General features: G+C 34.5%; 3 protein-coding genes and 1 long non-coding RNA gene across 4 annotated transcripts; 3 read left to right on the top strand and 1 right to left on the bottom strand.

Annotated features, from left to right (window-relative positions):
* Nucleotides 1–403: 403 nt before the first annotated feature.
* LOC101742165 (uncharacterized) lies at nt 404–2208 on the top strand. The gene has a single exon (XM_004928580.5). It carries the CDS (start codon nt 433–435, stop codon nt 1051–1053), a length of 621 nt encoding a protein of 206 aa, XP_004928637.1. The 5' UTR covers nt 404–432; the 3' UTR covers nt 1054–2208.
* A 2571-nt stretch (nt 2209–4779) lies between these two features.
* LOC101742305 (estradiol 17-beta-dehydrogenase 8) lies at nt 4780–10465 on the top strand. The gene is made up of 7 exons (XM_004928581.4): nt 4780–4954; nt 5609–5746; nt 5915–6108; nt 6621–6726; nt 7486–7570; nt 8428–8543; nt 9486–10465. The coding sequence occupies exons 1-7, from the start codon at nt 4912–4914 to the stop codon at nt 9569–9571; spliced, it is 768 nt and encodes a 255-aa protein (XP_004928638.1). The 5' UTR covers nt 4780–4911; the 3' UTR covers nt 9572–10465.
* Nucleotides 10466–11841: 1376 nt separating this feature from the next.
* Nucleotides 11842–13847, bottom strand: LOC101742504 (deoxynucleotidyltransferase terminal-interacting protein 2). The gene is made up of 4 exons (XM_004928582.5): nt 13611–13847; nt 12654–13015; nt 12282–12446; nt 11842–12127 (listed from the first exon to the last, which is right to left on the bottom strand). Exons 1-4 carry the CDS (start codon nt 13696–13698, stop codon nt 11861–11863), a joined length of 882 nt encoding a protein of 293 aa, XP_004928639.1. The 5' UTR covers nt 13699–13847; the 3' UTR covers nt 11842–11860.
* A 328-nt stretch (nt 13848–14175) lies between these two features.
* Nucleotides 14176–17881, top strand: LOC110385624 (uncharacterized). Its single transcript, XR_002430867.3, has 3 exons — nt 14176–14393; nt 15155–15290; nt 17631–17881. It is a non-coding gene; the product is annotated as an uncharacterized LOC110385624 (long non-coding RNA).
* Nucleotides 17882–22401: the final 4520 nt, after the last annotated feature.

Raw genomic sequence — 22401 nt, 5'->3', positions numbered from 1 at the left:
GTCTCAAATTAATCATTTCATTTCACTCCATATTATCATTTTTCATAAAAATATCCCATATCATATCGTTTTATTTCATTCCATTTCATGCTATGTTTCACATTAATCAACTTCATTTCATTTCATAATATCATATTTCATAAAAAAATATATTATATAAAAGATTACGCTGTATGGGATGATACCTTTGCCTTTTTATTTGGAAAAATAAAACTACTACTACTGGACAGGAGTGGTGAATCCAACGTTGTGTATTTATCAACAAAAAAAAACAAGAAATATAAACTTTTAAAATAAGATAACGAAATCAAATACAATACGATTTCAGTAATTTTTTTATAGAAAAATAAGAAGATTCTGTTCCTAGGATATTGTTTCTGTGAATTTGAGACAAAGTGCATTTTAAAAAAAAAACAACGCAACGCGACTGCGATGGCAGTAACTCTTAGTAAAGCTTTGGTATTATTCTTATCAATTTCTTTTCTAACTAGCACTGCGTACAAATATTTCGTACAAAAGAAGAAGAAAGAAAAACAGAAAGAAACTAACGAAGTCATAATGTTTTCGTACGAAGAGTGTGAACTAAAGAAGAGTAAATATTCGCGGTGCACTATCACAAAAAGCATGGACAGATTTTTACACTATTTAGCTTCACCCAAGTACAGTCTTGATGTATGTATTTACGTTTTCACCAACTCTGATATTGCGAATGTGTTACTAAAACTACACTACAAAGGTATTAAAATCCGCATTATCATAGATGCCGACATGGCATACTGTACAGGTTCAAATTTGAGAAGAATGGAGCGTCAAGGCATACCTGTACGCTGGATGAAGTCTACAAATCTAATGCACCACAAGTTCTGCATAATAGATGCAGTGAATATAGATGATGTACACCCTTTAGTAATAGCAGGGTCATTGAACTGGACCAATCAGGCACTTTGCGGAAACTGGGAGAATGTTCTGGTGACATCACAAGCTGATCTTGTAAACCAGTTTAAGACTGAATTTGAGAAACTTTGGTTACAGTTTACACCAATAACCAGTTAATATTTGTATTATTAATTAGTTTATTATGGATGACTAAAATTCGTTTTTAAGAAAAAAGTTTATAAAATAAACTGCGAAAGTGCTTCTAGGTATATATTGCCTATATGTTAAGTCCTGTTTTATAAATTGATTAAGACATAAGTGTTTTGTGTAGACCTTAGACACAAAAAAACAGGAATTAAGTTGTAATTATTTGACTAAATTTATTAAAAAGTTTTAATGGTTGGCAGCAGCATGGCTCTGCCTCTGGCATTGCTGATGTCCATGGGTTATGGTAATTACTCACCATCAGGTGGGCCGTATGCTCGTCTGCCGACAAGGGCAATAAAAAAAATTGAAAAATGATAATGTCATCTTAAATAACTATTTATAATTTTGGTCTCAAGTTAAACAAAAGATTGTAAAAGTATTACAATACCAAGATTTACTTTATATAGCGTATTTTTTTGGAAGTAGACTTAAAAACAAAATAATATAACAAATACCTAATCAAACTTATCTATAATTATTGAGGAGTGGCATTCAGTGGTCGCTGTCTATTCATGTGAGAAATGAGCTATACACACTTTCAGGCCTTAACACGTTCAGTAGGCATTCTGTTTTAATAGTTTTTTTTTGTTGCCTTGATAGCCTAAAAGGCTATTTGAAGTACCAGGAGGTGAGCTTATGGGGCTCAAGCTGGAAGGACTTGGCAACAATAGCTTTATTAAAAGCAGTGCTTCACTGAATCTACCAGATTTGAATCGCATCCAACTGAGTAGGTTTGGTGAGAAACTATGGGTTGTGTCTATGGGCTAGGTTGCACCTTGAACTCTGTCTCATTTGACAAGTTTAAAAATGTATACATATCTCTTTTATATTAAAGCAAATTGAAGTTACTGCCTCCACACAACACAAGTCTAGATCATTCATAGACCACTACAAGGGAGATTCTGCACATAGTCTTAAAATGTTCTAGATTTAATCTATAAAACTATTTTTTTTACATCATAAATCATTAAACTTGTCTTGTTTGGTGCAGCTTCTCACATATCCTCTTTCACACCATCCGGCGAAAGGTCAAAAGGTCTCCCCCCTCACCTACTTTAACTCAGGTGATTTAAAGTTAAACTAAGTTAATTATAAGTTTTTAAATAAAACTATAGTATAAGTAAATGAGTTTTTTTGATATACCTAGTCTATTTAAAACAAAGTACATTTATGGTGTTGAATTTCTTTCACACATTGTTATTCGATGTTTAATTATGTTCAAAATATTTTAGTTCATCCAAAATTTAATTTAAAATCAATAACTAAATTCCACTTGAAAAGAAAAAAGCGAGTGATGTTTTAATCTTTTATAATCATAAAATATTGCTTATATCGGTTTAATTCACACTAAAAACAAGGAATTTATTGAAATACTATTGAATCCCTTTCTTAAAGTTTATTTCAGAATTAAATTAACATTAGTTATAGGTACCTAATTCGCATTTTACTCTGTATAGCACGTAACCGCATACTATCTATGGTAGCCGTTATCTAGTTTGAATTAGTGGGACTTTTTGGCGGGAACGCGAGGAGTGAAGTTATGTGATTTGTTTTATTTTGTCTATTTCGTGTTTCTTCAGGTTTAAATGTGTAATAACCGAGGTTTATTAACTGTTTAATATCTGTGAAACTGCACAAATGTGGGAAAATGAAACAAAGCCGCTGGACATAACTTCTCGGGATTCTCCAAAAAGTCTACTGAAAAAATCTCAGTAAATGACCACAATTTTACTGAGATTATATTTCATCCCATATCATCTCATCGCATCTCATTTAATTTCATCCCAGTTGATTAATGTCACAAATTAATTGTCTTCGTTTCATTTCATTTCACTCCATATTATCATTTTTCATAAAAATAAGAACATTTAATAAGACATGACTTAAAGGTCATAGTTACCAGGTTATAAAATCACTTTAAAAAAGTTTGAATTAGTTGTGTATATCAGTTCTCAGAAAAATCCACTGCATGCCGCCATCGGTCACCGCTCCCAACATCTGCGGACCGTCAAGACTCAAGACGTACATTCACAGTTTAAGCAAAAAAAGCAAAAATAGATGTTATCTATTTACCCGGAAATTGCGGTTAATGGGGACGAAATTAGTATTAATGGAGAAGTTTGCTAGGGCTGGCACTATTTGGTTTTAATTCATTTACTTATTTATTTGCACCAACAAAGTGATCATCAATAAAAAAACATTGAAAACTGACAAAAGTACATGGCAGATGTCACCTTAATTATAGGTAGGTGAATGAAGTTAGCCCCACAAAAAAATTTTTTTTTCCTATTTTATACTTATTTTCTATTAATTCGTTTGTTCATCATTTGTTCATGATTGTTCACTGTTAATAATTATTTGTTCTGCAGTTATTTATTTTAAAAAAAATATTTAAAAATGTACCTACAAGTTAGCCCCTCTAATGCAATTTTTAATATTTTTTCATCCTTAATGACTCGTAAATATTCATTTTCGATTGTTCTTATATAAAACACGTTTGTTCTCTTTCGAAATTATATTCCTAACATTAGTAAAATAACATTTTAATACGATAGGTAATGGAAAAAATGTATTTGGTCTAACTTAACGCCAATGCACATTATTTCATTTATTTATTTTTTATTTTTTTTAATTAAACTGTATACCAATTAATTGCTCCTTCAGGATTTATATTTGTTTTTTTTTTCACGATTAAAACCGCGTAGAAAGTTTAGGCATTATAGTTGACGCATGCGCAGTACACATATTTTGCATACATTTATTCAACTAATAAAAATAGTAAATTAAACAAAAAACGAGTAATTTCGAAAGAGAACAAACGTGTTTTATATAAGAACAATCGAAAATGAATATTTACGAGTCATTAAGGATGAAAAAATATTAAAAATTGCATTAGAGGGGCTAAATTGTAGGTATATTTTTAAATATTTTTTTTAAATAAATAACTGCAGAACAAACAATTATTAACAGTGAACAATCATGAACAAATGATGAACAAACGAATTAATAGAACATAAGTATAAAATAGGAAAAAAAAATTTTTTTGAGGGGCTAACTTCATTCACCTATTATAGGTGCAATCGACGGTCCATTGACAATAAAAAAAATTATATAGATAACTAAAACTTGATTACATTTAATTACTTATGATTAATTTATATTTACTTGGGAAATTATCCGCGACAGATTTTTCCTGTTAGTTGTGAGACAATTACAAAAAACATTTATTTTATCACTTAAAACTAGTTCAGCGCAATTGGACAACTCTAAATGAACATTGACGGAGGCCGCGCTATCGCGCACATTATTGTAATCCCAAAGGATTCTGTTTATGGGAGAGTAAGCACCTAAATTCGAACGAGCGGGCTTTCTTATAAGCGCTTTATATTTCTTGGTTCTTGGTAAGTACTTAGGGGCTGATATTTTTATCTGGGCTAAGAGCTTAGGTGTGTCCACCTGATTAATCCATGGAATATCCGACATTATGCTCTGTAATTGGAAAACTACCATTAAGTAATGGTTAATTCCAGAGCATAATGCGTCTCAGTGACGCACAATGCCGAATTATGCTAAAGCTTAGTTGAGCATTATGCCGCATAATGCGTTCTTGTGCTGTAATTGGAAAACGGCTATTGAGCGTCGAAAGTTTTTCCTGATTTTCCCCCATTCACCTCTCAGTCCCTAATCACCCCATTGTACGGTACTGATAAGAAACATAGATTATACACTTAATTTAAGATAAAAAAGTTCAAAGTCAAACTTTTGAATGTGATTTTATTATTACGTTTTTGTGAATTTTATACTATTTTCTGAATAATACAGGACAATATGGTGTCGGGTTTAGTAGTAGGTCGCCTTGCTCTCGTTACTGGTAAGTTTGTGTTGGTATTAAGAGAAAAATAACCGAGCACACACTTAAAACTGTAAATACGAGCTTCGTCTAAATTATGAACCATATTGAACGTAAATTATTCCTTACATGCAAACTATAATCAAATAATTACTATCCCTGAAACTAACGATACAAAAATCAAGATTGGAATAGGTTAGTAATAAAAATCAAAGAGTATCAAATATTATATTTCAATTAAGAAGAATAAGAAGTTGGCTGAAAAGTTTTACAAGGATATAGGTGCTAACGATTGAGAATCGGTACAGCTTTGCTCATGCTCAATCAAGATTGAGGTATTTAATATAAAAAAAATCATCAAGATCAAAGCTTCATTTTCATATCCACTTTAAATAACTGGAGTCAAAAAGAACTGTGATCCTGTCCAACACGGTGTGGAGAGCAATCATTAATCAACAAAAAAAACTTTCAAAATCAGTGTGTTTTCCAAGATTAACATTTCTGGAGTAATTAATTAAATAGAAAATGTTTAAACTACAATAAAAACTTATTGTACTAATTTAATTGCCACAAATTTATTTATTCAATTGTTTAATTCTCTCTATTTGAATTAGCAAAGATCTTTGAAGAATACAGTTATTACTAAAAAAATTCATTTACAATTTATTAGTACAGGTGCCGGTTCTGGGATTGGTCGTGCAGCGTGCCAAGTTTTATCAAAAGAGGGAGCCACTGTGATAGCCGCAGACAGGAAGTATGAAGCTGCTGTACAAACTATAAAAACTCATACAGCATTAGCACCTGGTACTAATGGTTTGTGAAATTTCAATATATATGTATTTGAGTACTTTGAAATATTAACTCCTGCTTATTTTTGTTTAAACTTCTCTTGGCTTTCTAGAATGGGACTAGAGTGGAATAACTATTCGGAATAAGTATTGATTTATGTATTCCTGTTCCTTAAGTGCTCTGTATCCGTAGGTGGTGAGGAGCATAGTGCTGTGGAATTAGACGTTTCCAACAGTAAAGCAGTCCAAGACCTGGTACAAGATACACTGAAGCAATATAAAAAGCCTCCTTGCATCATTGTCAACTCTGCCGGCATTACCAGGGATAATTGGATGCTGAAACTCTCAGAGGAAGACTATGATAGTGTGCTTAATGTAAACTTGAAGGTGGGTAAATGTAGAGTTTTTATGTAAAATGTAAGCATGCAAGCATGTATGCAAAGTAAAATGCCTATTGTTATGAAAACTTTGTTTAGTTTCTTGTGTGGTATGTTACATAGTACCATTCAAAAACAAAAACTGAATATGCTTACCAGAACCTGTATATGTCACAGTGTCTCACCCACCACGAGACCTGAGGTATTGTAAAATGGCTGACCGAAAGAAATAGAATGCACAACTGTTTGGTGGCAGAATTAGGCAGGATGGTGGTATCCAAAAGCTTAGGCTTATAATACAGACCAGTAATTACGCAAATTTACAAAATTCGGGATTTCGATTTTATTCTATCATAATTCAATCATAATGAAAGTTCTTCTGTAGCATATGGTAGTTACCTATGATTGCTCTTTTAGTACCTGGTAGGTACCGATATAGTCACATTGTTTGATACCAGTACACGGGGCGCCGAATTCTTTAGGCCATGACCACTTCATTAAATATCAATATTAAATCAACAGGGTACATTCTTAGTGATGCAGGCATTTGCAAAAGCGATGGCCGAGTCGTCAGTGACGGGTTCTATAATAAATATCTCTAGCATTGTTGGAAAATACGGAAACATGGGTATGTGTATGTTATGTAAATTAATAAAAAATTATTCATATAGTTAATGAATTATTATAATATTTAGCAATTTTGTATATTAAAAAAATACTTTGAGTTTTTACCATGGTTGTTTGTATGTCAGAAACGAGTCATACATAGTCAGGGGGGAGTCTAGTGGTCAACAAAGACTGATTTGAAAGAGGGTAGATAAGATCCTAACATCTCTGGAAGGTATAGATATGGAGCAAAGTCTGTGTATGAAAAAGTGTCCAACCAATTAGATGTGTGCAGTGCATAAGATTATAAAAATTCACAATTGTTCAATTGTCAATGTTTATTGAAGAAAATTTGCGACGAATCATTTATTAACTGTACAAGCGATCCAGTTTATCATCTTAGACTCTTTTAAAAGAAACGTGAAGACACATTATTCACTGACAATACTTGAAAACTGAATGCATGTTTTTACGCACGTGTCTTAAATAATATTAAACCTAAATATGCCTAATGATATGTGTATAAGTAGTTTATTCTATTGATATTATTATAGTAATATGCATTATTTAGTGCAATGTATAACGTATAATATTGTTTGTATAATAAATTAAAAAAAGACATATTTCTATGAGTTCTTTGTATAAGAAACAAGAATTCTTTAAAATTTATTAACCTATGTAACCTAGTTATTTTTCTTTCAAAATTCTCTTTTTGTTCTGTGGCTGAATGGAAGAAATCTCTGAGCGATAAGAGCGCCTATAGTGCTTTACTATCTTACAGGGCAGACAAACTATGCGAGTAGTAAGGCTGGAGTGGTCGCGATGACTCAATCCGCAGCCAAGGAGTTAGGAAAATTCAACATAAGGTCAGATATGTAACAATTTGTTTAATTATTGTAAATTGATAAATAACTATTATTATGGTAATCTTTAACTTGGTATTATACATTTTCATTGGGTGGATGAGTGTTTGTGGTTTTGTTTATCGACTTTAACGACGGTGGAGACTTACCGAGTTTAGTAATTACTACCCACATAATTATGTCTCTTGAGGCGCCTTGAGACAATAGGCCGAAGTTTCAATTGTTTTCTATAAAACCTATACTGTCAATCAGTAGTATATCCATGTTAGCTTACAATACGCCTAGGAGTTACCCAGGTTTAAAATTTTTGTGAGTTTGATTGTATCGATGCCATTCCGTCCCATAGACATAGCTCACTGAGTTTCTCACCGGACCTTCTCAGTGACTCGCGATTCCGATTCGGTGGTAGATTCTGCAAAGCCCCGCTCTTGCTAGGGCTAGTGTCAGCAAATTCTCTCAGGTTGAGCCGATGAGCTGTCCAAGCCTAGCTGGAATAGCCTCTTAGGCTACTGGCGAATTGGAAGGGAAAAATAAACAGCCATCCCTGATTGTAGTATTTGTTCGTGAACATCTTTCGAAAATTTACCTTATTACAAATAAGTAAAACACTAGTCATATGTTTTGTAGGTAATAATGACCCTTGTGCTTAGTGTGAGTTTCTTAACGTTCTCTATAGCGTAAAAGTTAACCCAATTTTGTATGCAGTTGGAACAGCGCCCCTAGCGGCAAACGTACGCAAACGTTCCAATAAAAATATTAGCTAACTTTGACGCTATCGAGAACGTTAAAAAACTCGCACTAAGCACACCTGTCACATCTAGGCTAACACATATTAGTTCTATTACAATTATCATTTTCAGGGTGAACGCAATCTTACCTGGATTCATTGACACACCGATAATAAAAACAGTCCCTGACAAAGTCAAGGAACAGATTGTGAAATTAGTCCCACTAGGACGACTCGGTAATCCTGCAGGTGAGTTAATGACTGAGTCAATGTGGTCTTTATGATTAAAGAGGTCGATGACCGACGTCGTTCTTGTTAAAACAATAAATAAATAAAAATCGTTTAGAAATTAAAAAGAAAACACAAGAAACAACAGAAAACAGCAAGACGAACCTTCTGGTTAATCGAGTTAGATGTTAGTGCTAAGTAATAATGTTATTGTTTTGCCATCGGTACTTAATGAGTTTTTTTTTAGTTTTTTTTATTGCTTAGATGTGTGGACGAGCTCACAGCCCACCTGGTGTAAAGTGGTTACTGGAGCCCATAGACATCTACAACCACACACCTTGAGATATAGTTCTAAGGTCTCAGTATAGTCACAACGGCTGCCCCACCCTTCAAACCGAAACGCATTACTGCTTCACGGCAGAAATAGGCGGGGCGGTGGTACCTACCCGTGCGGACTCACAAGAGGTCCTACCACCAGTAATAAAGTTTGCAAATTTATTAGTTAATCAGCTATATGGAAGTTGGTGAAAATAATGTTGAAAGTTACCCGTACAAAGGTCAAATTGTTAAAAGCGTGTTAAAAAGCTAAGATGATGAATATCATTTTCACACTAACGAAAAGTACTAAACAATAAAATTGAAAAGAAGACATTTCACCTTTCACTACTTGTTTAACGATTTGATTTGTTCTCACTAGAAGGAGCCATTGGTTTAATTCGATATTGACTAGCAATGGATTATTATATTATATAGCTTTTTTTATTTAATCTTACATTTAGATTATTGTTTTGAAAAAGAAACGAAACTAAATTAAAGTATAATATTTCATTTCCTCAAAGCAGACATTAGGTATCTCTCCACTTAATAGAAAAAATCATGATTCATATGATTTATTGATCTGATTAATAATTCTTATAAAAAATTTGAAGAAAGAAAGCACAAATTTAAGAAATTTATTTACAGAAGTTGCAGAGGTAATCGCCTTCTTAAGTTCCGACAAGAGCTCTTTCATCACTGGTGCTGCTATTGACGTCAGTGGAGGGTATTAAAAAATAATTATAATCCAGCAAAGTATAAAGTTTATAATGGCATTGACCAATATTTATATAATATAATGAACGAGTACTTAGTAATGTAAACTTAATAGTGATATAGTCTGCGTTTTGGGCAACTCCACACAATATAAACTCAAAGAATTGGTTTACAAAAGTAACGCACTGAGTTTCTCGCCGGATCTTCTCAGTGGGTCGCGTATCCGATCTGGTGGTAGATTCTGCGACTGCTCTTGCTAGGGCTAGTGTAAGCAAGTGGCCAGGTTGAGACCCGTGTGCTACACATTCGGTGATGCTAAGATGCCCAAGCGTTACAAACAAAAGTTTAGATAAGTACCTGGTCGGTTCGCACAATGAATTTGTCACAAGCGGTAGGCAGCGGCTTGGCTCTGCCCCTGGCATTGCTGAAGTCCATGGGCGACGGTAACCACTCACCATCAGGTGGGCCGTATGCTCGTCTGCCTACAAGGGCAATAAAAAAAAAAACTCGCTAATACAAACGAGTATGAAATATTAAACAAATATCGACTTAGGCCTTTGAACAGTGAAACAGATTTTTACGCTTTCCTTTTGAAGCTATTCATGGGTTGTTTCAGGAACTTAGGGCATTTAAACTGTTATTTTTGAATTCAATATTTACAAATTTTTCTAATGAATAAATATGTTTAATACATTAAAATAGATACAGTTTAAAATAAAAATAAAAATGTAAATTAACTTTATACCTGTATTTTACTATAGGCTAATAATAATAGCTAAGCTATAAACCCTTTTATTGGAATCAGAAACAATGTCTTCCCGCACCTGTGATATTTTTTCATTACCTATAATCAAACATAATAATGATGTACTGTAACTTGAGCTTAAATAAAATGTTATATTTGTGTTTTAGTGTTGTTTTTTTTTCAACCTTTCATGGTTACTTTGATGGTATATACCTATCACTAGATAAGCTTACGGCCAGTCTTAAGTCTTGAACTGTCGTGATCATATTGTAGTATCACTTTTATTGTGTAACGACTGTCACCATTCTATGAGCCGAAATGGGTCTGCTTCTCAACAGAAATAAGTCACACACACGGGAAGTTTTATATTACTTAGGGTAAATGACCTCACGGCGTCCCTGCGCTGTTCAGTGGTTTCCGGTAAGCCCGTAGACGTCCACAACATAAATGCCTAGTAATTGTAGTCGTCGTGGCCTAAAGGATAAGACGTCCGGTGCATTCGTGTGTAGCGATGCACCGGTGTTCGAATCCCGCAGGCGGGTACCAAATTTTTTTAATGAAATACGTACTTAGCAAATGTTCACGATTGACTTCCACTGTGAAGGAATAACATCTATACTAATATATAAATCTACAGTGGTTTTTACGGATGTTCCGTTATAAGTACTGAAGCATGCATCTGATTGAATTGAAACTTGGAAACCATGTAGAAAATATATGTACGTAATGGATAGGCTAATATTTATATGTTGCGGGGGCGTTAATGATGAGAATCTTTGGAACTCATATTATTATGTCAAGGTAGGTGACGGCATTTATGTTGTAGATGTGTATGGGCTCTGATACTTAACATCAGGAGAACCGTGAGCTCGTCCACCCACCTATGCAATAAAAAAAGTTTCATGCTCTGTACAACAGTTGTCTTATTCTCAAAATCGAAACGCTTTTCTTTACGGAAAAAATAAGAGGGTAGTACTTATCCGTTCAGACTTACAAGACCCTACCACCAGTAATCAACTACTACATATCAGATAATTTTTGGCAGAGAAGGAAAAATAGTCTTCTAAAATTGACACATCAAGAATGTCACTTAAAATTTTCAACCATAAAACACAATTATATTTTTCCACAAAAATTTCGAAGTACATCAAGGGTAAATTGGGCCACCATAAGGGTTTTTAAAAAAATGTTAATATGAGCAATTGGTTTGGCATTACTTTTTTTATTCTGTATACAATTAGTTCCTAGAGCACAAAGACACTTCAAAATCAATGCCAATGCTCCTCAAGAGGCAGTTAATTGGAAGTTTCAAATGCATTCTTGCAACACTTAGTTGTTTTTTACTTTTTAATCGGTGGATAGATTTGCAGTTTAGGCCTCTGGTATTGTTTTGGCACACATGACTTTGCATAAAAAGGCATATTAATATCAATTATTTTATGTGGTGTTTGTGAGAATAGTTGTTCTAGGTAATAAATATGAACTCTGCTCTGATATAATGATAACAAGCAATATAATTTTGGTAGAACACATAAAAAAAAATGCGTGTATAACCAACTTTTTATTGACTACTAGATTTTTTAGTTTTAGTATTCTTAGTTTTTAACTTATTTTTCTTTAATTCTGCTTTATTTTTTTGTCTCTTGTCTCTCATGAACGTTCTGTATTCTGTCTTTTTCTTCTCATCAATGATTTCCTTGTATTTCTTTTTATTGTATTTTTGGAATTCAGCATCAGCCAGGAGTTCTTCTACCATGGTCCTCTTTCGTTGCTTTCTTGTTACACGTTCATTGACATGATCAAGTGGAGAATCCATGATTCGGCCAACCTGAAAAATGGGCAATAATTTAAATCTAGTTTCTTGTATATGGGCATAATTAATGTAAGTTAAGTAAGCTCAAGGCTAGAACTTAAATAATAACGAAACTTAAATAATAATAAGGGATAATAATACAATATGTATACATTCATATCTAACATACCTGAAAGTATTTGGGTAAAACTTTCATGTCATTCTTCTTATAGAAATGTTTCGGATCTAATGCTGATCTCATCTTGAGCACTTGCAGGTCATTCTTAAGATCTTTTGTCACTTCAGGAGCTGGTAAATTAAACCACTGTGAGCCTTTCGTCTTCTCGCGTTCCCTCTGAAAATAACAAGTAATGAATAAATGCAATATTTTCCAATGTTTTGATTTCATAAAAATTGATGTCAGCATCAACAAATTGTCATAAATAAAAAAAGAATAAAAAAACTAGTAATTTAATTTTCATTATGGAAAACCAACCTTTAAAATAGTAAACTACGTGTAATTAGTATTATGATTTAGAATAAAAATAATAACTATAATTACCTTTCGCATTGCTTTCAGTTGGTGTTTATTAACATGATACTTTGGTAAGCTGTGTTGTTTTTCCAAACCAGGCTTTAAGACAGATGTTTTCATTTCTTTTTCCACATCTACAACTCCAATTTTAGATTTTAACTGGCCAGTTTCAGTGTCTAGTTGGTCAAAGTGAAATTTCAATTTATTTCCTTTATTTTTAATAAGGGACTGTGTCCAATTCATATCTGAAAAGAAATCCTCAAATTGGCTGTCTAGTTTAATGCTTTTTAACTTTTTCTGTATTTCTTCCTCTGCATCTTTTTGGGCATCGAGTTCTTGTTTCTTTTTATCAAACAGTTGAAGTATTGCCTTTGTGGTTTCTTCTTTTTCTGAAAATATAGCCAGATAATATTTAAATATAAATTAAAGTCTGTTTTTGGTTCTGAAAGTTTTCTTGAGGTTGTGTATGGTGATTTACACTATACTAAGTCTGTAACATTTGTTTTCAATTTGCTTTGCAAACTGGCGCCATTTCTTCGTGCAGGGACGTGTTTGTTTCGCTATCGAAATAGTCAGAATGGCGGTACCTATCCGTGTAGACTCACAAATTATTATTCTACTAGTATTTACTAGTACCCAATTTAGGAAGCAAGACGATTAGTAAAGTTAAAAAGATTAGGAATAGGCTGAGCTAGTAGGTGAGCTCACGGGACTCAAACCTGACGACGTTGCTAACACGAACCCTAGCAAGAGTCGTGCTTCGCAGAATCTATCTCCCGGAAATGCGACCCACAGAGAAGATCCGGCGAGAAACTCAGTGGGCTGTGTGTGGGTCAATTTACTCGCCGAGCCCTTCGTCGCAAGCGACGGGTTCGACGAGAACGATGACCGGTTTAACCAAGTACCTAGGTAATATCTTAAGATTATATATATTTATTTATACCTCATTTTACTTCAATATATTGATAACAGTTTTTAACTAACCTATAAAATAAGGTTTATCATTTTTTTCAAATAACTCATCCTTCAGCTGCAGATCATCGTCACCAGCGGTGTCGATTATAAAATCCATTATAATATATATTATTCTAGCGTGCACTCGTACGGGACATTTGAAAATATATATGATTTATTAATGATAATGTATCTACGATTTGTTTACAAAACGTACATAAACCACATTTATCGAAATGTGACAGCAGTGTAGCGAGTAGTGACAGTAGAAGTCTAGTAGTTCTATTTTTCCAACAGGAAAGGCCAAGGTATCAAACCATACAAACTCTTTTGTAATTCTGTATTACCTACGAAAATTGGAAGCGAAATATACTGATTAATTTGAGACATTAAATGATTGGTATGAAATGAAATGAAACAAAATTATATGGAATAAAATATATTCTGAGTAAAATGGTTGTTATTTACCGAGACTTTTTCAGTGGACTTGTTCCATTTTCTCACATTTGCGTACTTTCACAGAAATTAAATAGTTAATAAGCCACCGTGGCTACACATTAAAGCCTGAACAAACATCAAATTAACAAAATAAAACAGTTCACCCAGCTTCACTCCTCACGTTCCCGCCAAAAAGTTTCATAAGCCTTTGACAGCTGTAGCAGTTCCATTTTTCCAATACAAAATGGCGAAAATTTCTTAGTATACAATCAAATTTATGAAGGGGAGAATTTATAAAGAGTACCGTATTGTGGGATTAGTTGAAAAAGTGTCCATTTGTAAATATTAAAACAAGTTGCGAGTGAAGTGTGTTGGGTAGGAAATTTTAATTTATCGTGGCTTTTGTAGTTAATAAATATACAGTAATTAAAATCTCAGCTATTTTTTATAATTTTATTTATGTATGAAGTGTTTCTTTTCTTCATATTTTAACCTAAAAGTTTAAGGCGCAGTTTTTAAAAGCTTTCCATTTGCTAATATAGCGCCTTTTCTGGGAACCCTTTTTAATACACTGAGCTGATCATTCTTACTTCTACCCTCCTTCTAAATCATTTACTTTGAAATTGCGGAATTTCCTAAATAAAAGTTTGAAATATCTAACAAAATTTTTACGGAGAGACGATTTCGTTTCAATTTATCTAATATCTACTTTGTTGTTTTATTTCATCTAATTTCGTTTCAATTTATACAACAGACATGGTTTCGGCCTTTGAGACAAAACCTTTGACTATGTTTTTTACGCTTGTTCAATGCACGAAACAATTTAAAAAGAAATATTCGTAAATCATTACCTGAATTGGTCTTTTTGGCTGGAAAGCGAGTTGTGAGAACTGTTTTATTTCCTTAATTTTTCGGGTATAAGTGTGTTTTTTTTTATTTTTTTATTGCTTAGATGGATGGACGAGCTCACAGCCCACCTGGTGTTAAGTGGTTACTGGAGCCCATAGACATCTACAACGTAAATGCGCCACCCATCTTGAGATATTAGTTCTAAGGTCTCAAGTATAGTTACAATGTAGTGTAGTGATATAGTAGTGTACTGATCGTGGATAATTAACGAACTATCTGTCAAAAAGTGATTGCAGATCTCAGAGGTATCAAATTGTGAATGAACCACTCATTTGAAGACATGAGCACAATGTCTTAATTGTATCTTACAACGGCTGCACTAACTCTCAAACTGAAACGCACGACTGTATGTGACAGAAATAGGTAAGATTGTAGTTCATGCGGGCTTAAAGTACAGCCTACTACCAAAACATAAATGATATGCTTGCAGCGATGGATAATCAGTGAAAAAGCGTAAAGTTAAAAAAATTTAATAGGACATAATATTTATACAGTGAGCAATTTATTACGATGTTCTAATATTTGTTCTACTCAAAGAAACATCTACTCGCCGAGGGGCTCCGACCAATTAATTGGTTGCCCAAAAAGCTTTTCAGTCTTCCGTTACTCATTGTCTATCTTCACCTTTGAACCGGCTCAATGACTACAAATTAGTCAAATTATATGACTATACATGACTAATATGTTTAGAAATGGATGAAATTCAGTTCCACATATGTCGTTTGGTACTTTGATGTAGAAATAACTAAATCAATAATAAAATAACTGTACAGTTTGCTAAGTACAAGTACCTATATGATGCGTGTTTTCAATAGATAATTTTAGATTATAATAATACTATTAAGTTTCTCTAGGAAAGATAATTTGAGAGAACAAAGAGAAAAAAATCATTAATATTTTATTTTCCAAGAGCTATCTTTGTTTTTATTTTACATAATATAATAGGTTGGGGAAAAAGTTTCTTCGCATTTTTTAAGAAAATTCACAGCATTTTTAATATAGTTTATTTACATTTAACTAAAGTATGTAGGTACCATTTTGTTCGATAACTTTTTGCCATCTTGTAGGTAGGGACATGATCCCATTGCTATAGAAATTTTGGGGCTTCTGATTAAAATACCGCGACAATTGGTTTTGGCAGTCCTTTTGTGATGTTAAATTGACACTGCGTAAAGAATTCTGAAGAGACCGAAACTGGTGGAAATCTGATGGTGCAAGGTCAGGAATATACGGCGGATGCATTAACACCTCCCAGCCAAGCTTTCTTAATTTTTGGTGAGTGGCTAAAGATGTGTGAGGTCTAGCGTTATCATGATAAAAAACCACACCCCTTCTATTGATTAATTCCGGCCACTTTCTCTCAACTTCTTGCTTTAATCTCATCAGTTGTTCGCAGTAGAGTTCAGAATCGATGGTCCTGTCTGGTGGTAGCAGCTCATAATGAATAACGCCCTTCCAATCCCACCACACACACAGCATCACCTTGTTGCGAGTTAACCCGGGTTTCGCCACAGTCTGTGAAGCCTGACCGGCCTTTGACCACGACCTTTTTTGCACGTTCTTGTCGTACGTGATACACTTTTCATCACCAGTTATCAGCTTCTTCAAAAATGGTTCGGTTTCATTACGTCGTAATAAAGAATCACAAATGAGTACACGGCTCATTAGGTTTCTTTCAGTGAGCTCGTGAGGTACCCAAATATCGAGCTTTTTTGTGTACTCAGTTTTTTTCAAATGCGCCAAAACTGTTTTGTGGTTAATTCCCAGTTCTTCAGCTACGTCGTAACTACTGATATGCCGACCATGCTCCACTTTTTCAAAAATGGCATCGATTTTATCCGTAATAAGGCGACCAGAGCGACGTTTTGACATCAAAATTTCCGGATTGAAAACGCTTAAACCAAATTTGTGCTACTCTCACAGACACTGCACTAGGTCCATAAATATCGCAAATTTTTTTCGCGGCTTGCGTTGCATACCTCTTTTGTAGTAAAATTTTAAAATGTATCGAATTTGTTCATTAGATTCACTCATTTTGACAGTACGAAAAATAAATTAAAATCACATATTTTCCTAATTTGAATTTGGAATTATCTTCTCTAAAATTTAAACTTTTAATGATACCAAAACCAGCCAGATACAAATAGTATAGCCAAAGAGATTTTATTACAAGTTCGTACATACTATAATGCGAAAGGACTTTCCCCCCAACCTATTATGTATATCCACATTTATTTTGTCTTTCTGTTATTTAGCTACGTTCATGTGCAGGGAACTTTAAACTTTAAACAAAACGTAACAAGCGACCGAAGGTCCAAACTCGATATTTCATTTTCCGAGGGGATTAAATTTTATTCAAGGTTGAAGCTAAGGGTTCGTTGAGGCCCCTCGGCGGTCGTTATTGTGTCGCGAGCGGCCCGAGGGTCCTTCACCGCACCCGTATCTAAGAGTTTTGGTGTTGTTCACGCTTCTGATCTTCACAAATCAATACCTGAGTGGTATGAGATTTGGATACGCTTTTTTTATATTTTCGTAAACACGTGTTTACAAATTAAATAGGAAATGATTAGTAGGAATTTGAAAAAATAAAATGAAAGAATCAATTTGGAAGTTATTAATAAAGGCCAAACAAATACGATAATTTGTTGTCATGAAACAGTTTTTCTATCTCTCAAACAGGAACTAATAATTGATTCTCATCAGAATTAGGTAGGAACGTTGTGCCTACCGTAAGAGCCTAGCATCTTTCCACCAGTAAGTACTCAAGACGGCGTCAGGAAGTTGAATGGGAAAATCGTCAAGAATACAGCTACTTCTCGGTGAAGTAGGAGAACGTTAGTTATAGAAGTAGCTTGAGGACAGTTGGGTCGTAAATCCGTGGACGAGGAGAGAGAGGAAGTAAATAAGATGAAGGTTTATCTAAAAATTATAATTAAAACTACTTTTACGCCTTATCTTGCGTTTTTTATTGCTACTTTAATATTAAATTTCCAATGCTTTGAATAATTTATAGTTTTCGTGGTTACAGACGACCACGACACATATGATAATGCCAACCACCATGTTATAAAAATATTTCTAAGCATTTGATTTCACATAGAACGAACTAGCAGTGTCTGGAGGTTTGTTTGACTTGGGTTTAATCACGTTTAGAGAATTCCATTGTTGAATAAGCTACAATAGTGATAGTAATAAAACGAGATTAAACTCTAGAAATAGTTTTAGTTTAGTCCTTAGAGCCACGAAAGCCGAAGAAAAGAATTACTTCGGAATGTACTTAAGAATTTTTTCGGAATATTGTTATCCAAAAGAAAATAAATTTCAAGAATATTTAAATGTCCATCCGTCCTCACCATAGAGTTAACTCCATGGTCCTCACAAATTCGTTGACTTAGAAACTTTCGGTATCTATAAGGTAATTATTAAGGTAACATATTAAAAGATTTGGTACTTACATAATTGCCAACGAAACCGCCAAAACATTGAAGTCGTGTGAGTGAGATATCTTTATGTTCTCGCTACGCACCGATCCCGCTTTATTTTCATGTTTAAAATATTCAATCTATACGTAATTTTACAAGCGATTTTCGCGCGTCCTCCACAAAATGGCTCCAGTGATGTTATTTTATGCCACATGCAATTAATTACTCAGGAAACCTGTGAATAACACCTATCAAATAAAATATTTTAACTTCACAATGTAAAGTTTGAGTATCAGTGTGCTTAGTGCGAGTTTTTTAACGTTCTCGATAGCGTCAAAGTTAACCGAATTTTCTATGCAGTTGGAACAGCGTCTCTAACGGCAAACGTAGGCAAACGATCCCATTCCATACAAATACGAGCTAACTTTTACGCTATCGTGAACGTTAAAGAACTCGTACAAAGCACACAGAACTCCGAAACAAAACCTTTAATTGCAGTCAACAACGGGCTTAGAGAGTGACATTGAAAATATACAGACCGAAGGTCCCGGTGACCCTGTTAAGACCACACTGACCCAGTTTGGGAGTCGTGGTTTTTGTTGTGTCCCGACCCTTTCGGGGGTCCTTCGCTGGCCTCTACCTTAATGAGAATGAATGAAAACTGCAATGTATTTATATTTTCTGTCCCAGAAAACTTCGGAAAGCTTAACGTGAGTTAGAAATTAACCGAGTCGAGTTTCGAACTTCGATGAACGGCGCTCGAAGGTTCATGAACTAAAGCTATAATGTGATTTCAGTCTTATCAACTGGGGCTCATTTGCCAAGTCATTTCCTGTAAATGAAATATACTTTACAGGTCTTATTAAGGAATGTTTGTATCGGAAGTTACTGTTGCAGTTAGATATTATTATTATTATTATTATATTTTCCTTCCTATTCCCTTGTAGCCTAAGGGGCTATTTCAGCTACGTCCGGACGGCTGGGTGAGCTCACGGCCTCAACCTGAGAGAATTTGCTAACACTAGCCCTAGCAAGAGCAGTGCTTCGCAGAGTCTACCACCGGATCGGAATCGCGGCCCACTGAGAAGATCCGGCGAGAAACTCAGTGGGCTGTGTCTATGGGTTAGTTCGCTCGTCGACAGTGACTGATGCTTGAGGGTCCTAAAAGCACCGTGAGTGAATCCGGGGGATCCGACAAGACATGTTTCTGGCGACGGTGGCTTTGCTTTGCCCCGTCGCGGTCGGATAAGTTAGATATTATTTCGCGCTATGACATGTCCTTTTTCAAACGAGGCTTACAGAGAATATTCAACGGTAGGCAGCGGTTTGCGTGTGCCCTTGGCATTGCTGACATCTATGGGCGACGATAACCACCAGGGAATATCAGGTAATCATCAGGTGGACTGAGTCTGCCTACATGAGCTATTAAAAAAGAGTTTTAATTAGTATTTTGGTGGACAATTTCGTAACAACACAACAAGGGCAGTCACTCGTAACAATATTATTAATGATTATAAATTAGTTAATTAGTACCTAAGAGTACTTGTATTTTTCTAAAGCGGGCTTGGAAGCGTTAAACAACTTAAAGTAAACGCCGAGCATAATGTTATCTTATTAAAGCATCAAAGTTTAAGATCTAAAATGAAAAAAAAAACAAAGAACTCCGTAAACCGCTTTTGGGTAAAACTTTTTTTAATTCTTATACTTGCCAGTTTCGAGAAAAAGTATGCATAAATTAGAGATACGTACAGCAAAAAGGTTGTTTTATTTATCTACTTAATAATTCTAGTATCTATTTAAACTGTTTGTAACATAATATGTGTTTAAGTGCATCAAAAGAACAGTAGTAGTAGAATAGTATCAAAAGTTAGTATAGAAATTCGTGTAGTAACAATAAAAATATCATAATCTGATAGATGAAGGCTACAATTTATTATCTATCATCTTCAATTAATCATTGAACCAATCAATCAATTAATCTTGAATAATTATGACCTTCAGTTAATTATATAAATAACAAATTACTGCAACTAATTTAAAAGTATATCATGGGAATAAGCACAGGAAATAAATTTATTATTAGTTATTAACATTGGCAAATGAGAAAATGGCCATCAAGTAATGTATTTTTTTTTTGTATACAAACTAAAATTCACTTTCGAACTAGCAAAGCTTATTTATTGGTCCAGATAAGTGAAAGAGCTTCTGCTCCTGGTATACAGAGAGGCCATAGACATCAAACGGTTACTGCCTTGAGGAGGTTAAAGGGGGTTTGAACGAAGTGATGTGGCTTATTGTGTAATGGCCATCTAAACTTTTAATGGAACACATTCGTTTTCATGAAAAGACTACGTAACGATTGAATATTTAGAATAATTTATGAACTACCGTGAAATACAATGGTCACATAAAAAAATATCTATTTATTTGTGTTGTTTACTTATGAAAGCCATATTATATTTTAAAATAATTTCGTGCTTCCTTCCAATGTTTTACTAGAAGAGATGGGAATACCTTTTCCAACTTTCAACACTCGTATTATTTATCTTAAAATTACCTTGACTTTTTTATTATTATTATTTATTGCTTAGTTGGTTGGACGAGCTCACAGCCCACCTGGTGTCAAGTGGTTACTGGAGCCCATAGACATCTACAACGTAAATGCCGCCACCCACTTTGATATATGAGTTCTAATGTCTCGGTATAGTTACGTATAGTCGATCAAGGATACGTTAGTGAGGTGTTGAGGTTAGTTGTTGAAAAGTGTTTGTTTTATGAACGTGGGCGTAAATGTCTAATTAAGAGTGACGTGACTGTTTTGGTATTTTTTAATACTTTTAAAAGTGTCTTATTTGAACACTACTATCATTTATTTTACTTAATTAACACTCTTTACCTTGTTTCAATTAAGAAATTAGTGTTAAGGGAAGTTTCCTTTACACTCAAGTAAATATTACCTTAGAAAAAGCTCACGCATTAGCTTCAGCTGAAACTATATTGCTTAGCGAGTGAGAGCACCCTAATCTCAATCTCTAAAACCATTGAAGTGGAACTTTATAGAGGTATATGTCGTCTACTGAAGCGCATTAACATACAGAAGACTCGCGAGTTACTACGTTCTTTATGGCCACTTTCAGTTGCATAGAATTTAAGTGACATTTACACGATACGATTTTAAAAAATCGTGGTATAATTTACATTTGTGTCCGATGCTAGTTACCCCCATAGACACAACCCGCTGAGTTTCTCGCCAGATCTTCTCAGTGGGTAGTGTTTCCGATCCGGTGGTAGATTCTGCGAAGCACTGCTCTTGCTAGGGATAGTGTTAGCAACGTCCCCAGGTTAGAGCCTCGAGGGCTCACCTACTCGCTCGGTTACGCTGACATAGCCTCTCAAGGCTACCAGCTTAGACAGGGAAAAAAGTCAGGCAGGTAAATATTTCATTAATATTTAAGGTAGCAAATAAACTTTGAAATGTTCTTCTATTATCATAGTTAGACCTAGAGCTCATAGGCTTTACACCAAAATATTATGTAACTTGAAAATTTAAAGGTGAGTGACAATTTTTTATTGATCTGGATTTTCTAAAGATTTCACGGCACAAAGAGCAGGTAAGGGGTATTGCAGGTATTAGATTTTTTATTTTTTATTGCTTAGATGGGTGGACGAGCTCACAGCCCACCTGGTGTTAAGTGGTTACTGGAGCCCATAGACATCTACAACGTAAATGCGCCTCTCACCATGAGATATAAGTTCTAAGGTCTCAGTATAGTTACAACGGCTACCCCACCCTTCGAACCGAAACGCATTACTGCTTCACGGCGGAAATAGGCGGGGTGGTGGTACCTACCCGTGCGGACTCCCAAGAGGTCCTACCACCAGTGATTAAGCAAATTATAATTTTGCGGGTTTGATTTTTATTACACGATGTTATTCCTTCACCGTGGAAGTCAATCGTGAACATTTGTTGAGTACGTATTTCATTAGAAAAATTGGTACCCGCCTGCGGGATTCGAACACCGGTGCATCGCTACACACGAATGCACCGGACG

The sequence above is a fragment of the Bombyx mori genome, chromosome 15 (genome assembly GCF_030269925.1).
Source record: "Bombyx mori chromosome 15, ASM3026992v2".
In the NCBI taxonomy this organism is placed as follows: domain Eukaryota; kingdom Metazoa; phylum Arthropoda; class Insecta; order Lepidoptera; family Bombycidae; genus Bombyx; species Bombyx mori.
The sequence above is the reverse complement of the archived record's forward strand: the minus strand, read 5'-3'. Positions and strand labels throughout refer to the sequence as shown.

Bases quoted from the DNA above. Each gene is read 5' to 3' on its own strand.
- LOC101742305 (XM_004928581.4), top strand. From the start codon at position 4,912: ATGGTGTCGGGTTTAGTAGTAGGTCGCCTTGCTCTCGTTACTG. The intron at 4,955-5,608 runs GTAAGTTTGTGT...TTATTAGTACAG, and splicing joins TCGCCTTGCTCTCGTTACTG to GTGCCGGTTCTGGGATTGGT. The intron at 7,571-8,427 runs GTCAGATATGTA...TATCATTTTCAG, and splicing joins TTAGGAAAATTCAACATAAG to GGTGAACGCAATCTTACCTG.
- LOC101742504 (XM_004928582.5), bottom strand. From the start codon at position 13,698: ATGGATTTTATAATCGACACCGCTGGTGACGATGATCTGCAGCTGAAG. The intron at 13,016-13,610 runs GTTAGTTAAAAA...CTATATTTTCAG, and splicing joins TGATAAACCTTATTTTATAG to AAAAAGAAGAAACCACAAAG. The intron at 12,128-12,281 runs GTATGTTAGATA...CCCATTTTTCAG, and splicing joins TTTTACCCAAATACTTTCAG to GTTGGCCGAATCATGGATTC.
- LOC101742165 (XM_004928580.5), top strand. From the start codon at position 433: ATGGCAGTAACTCTTAGTAAAGCTTTGGTATTATTCTTATCAATTTCT.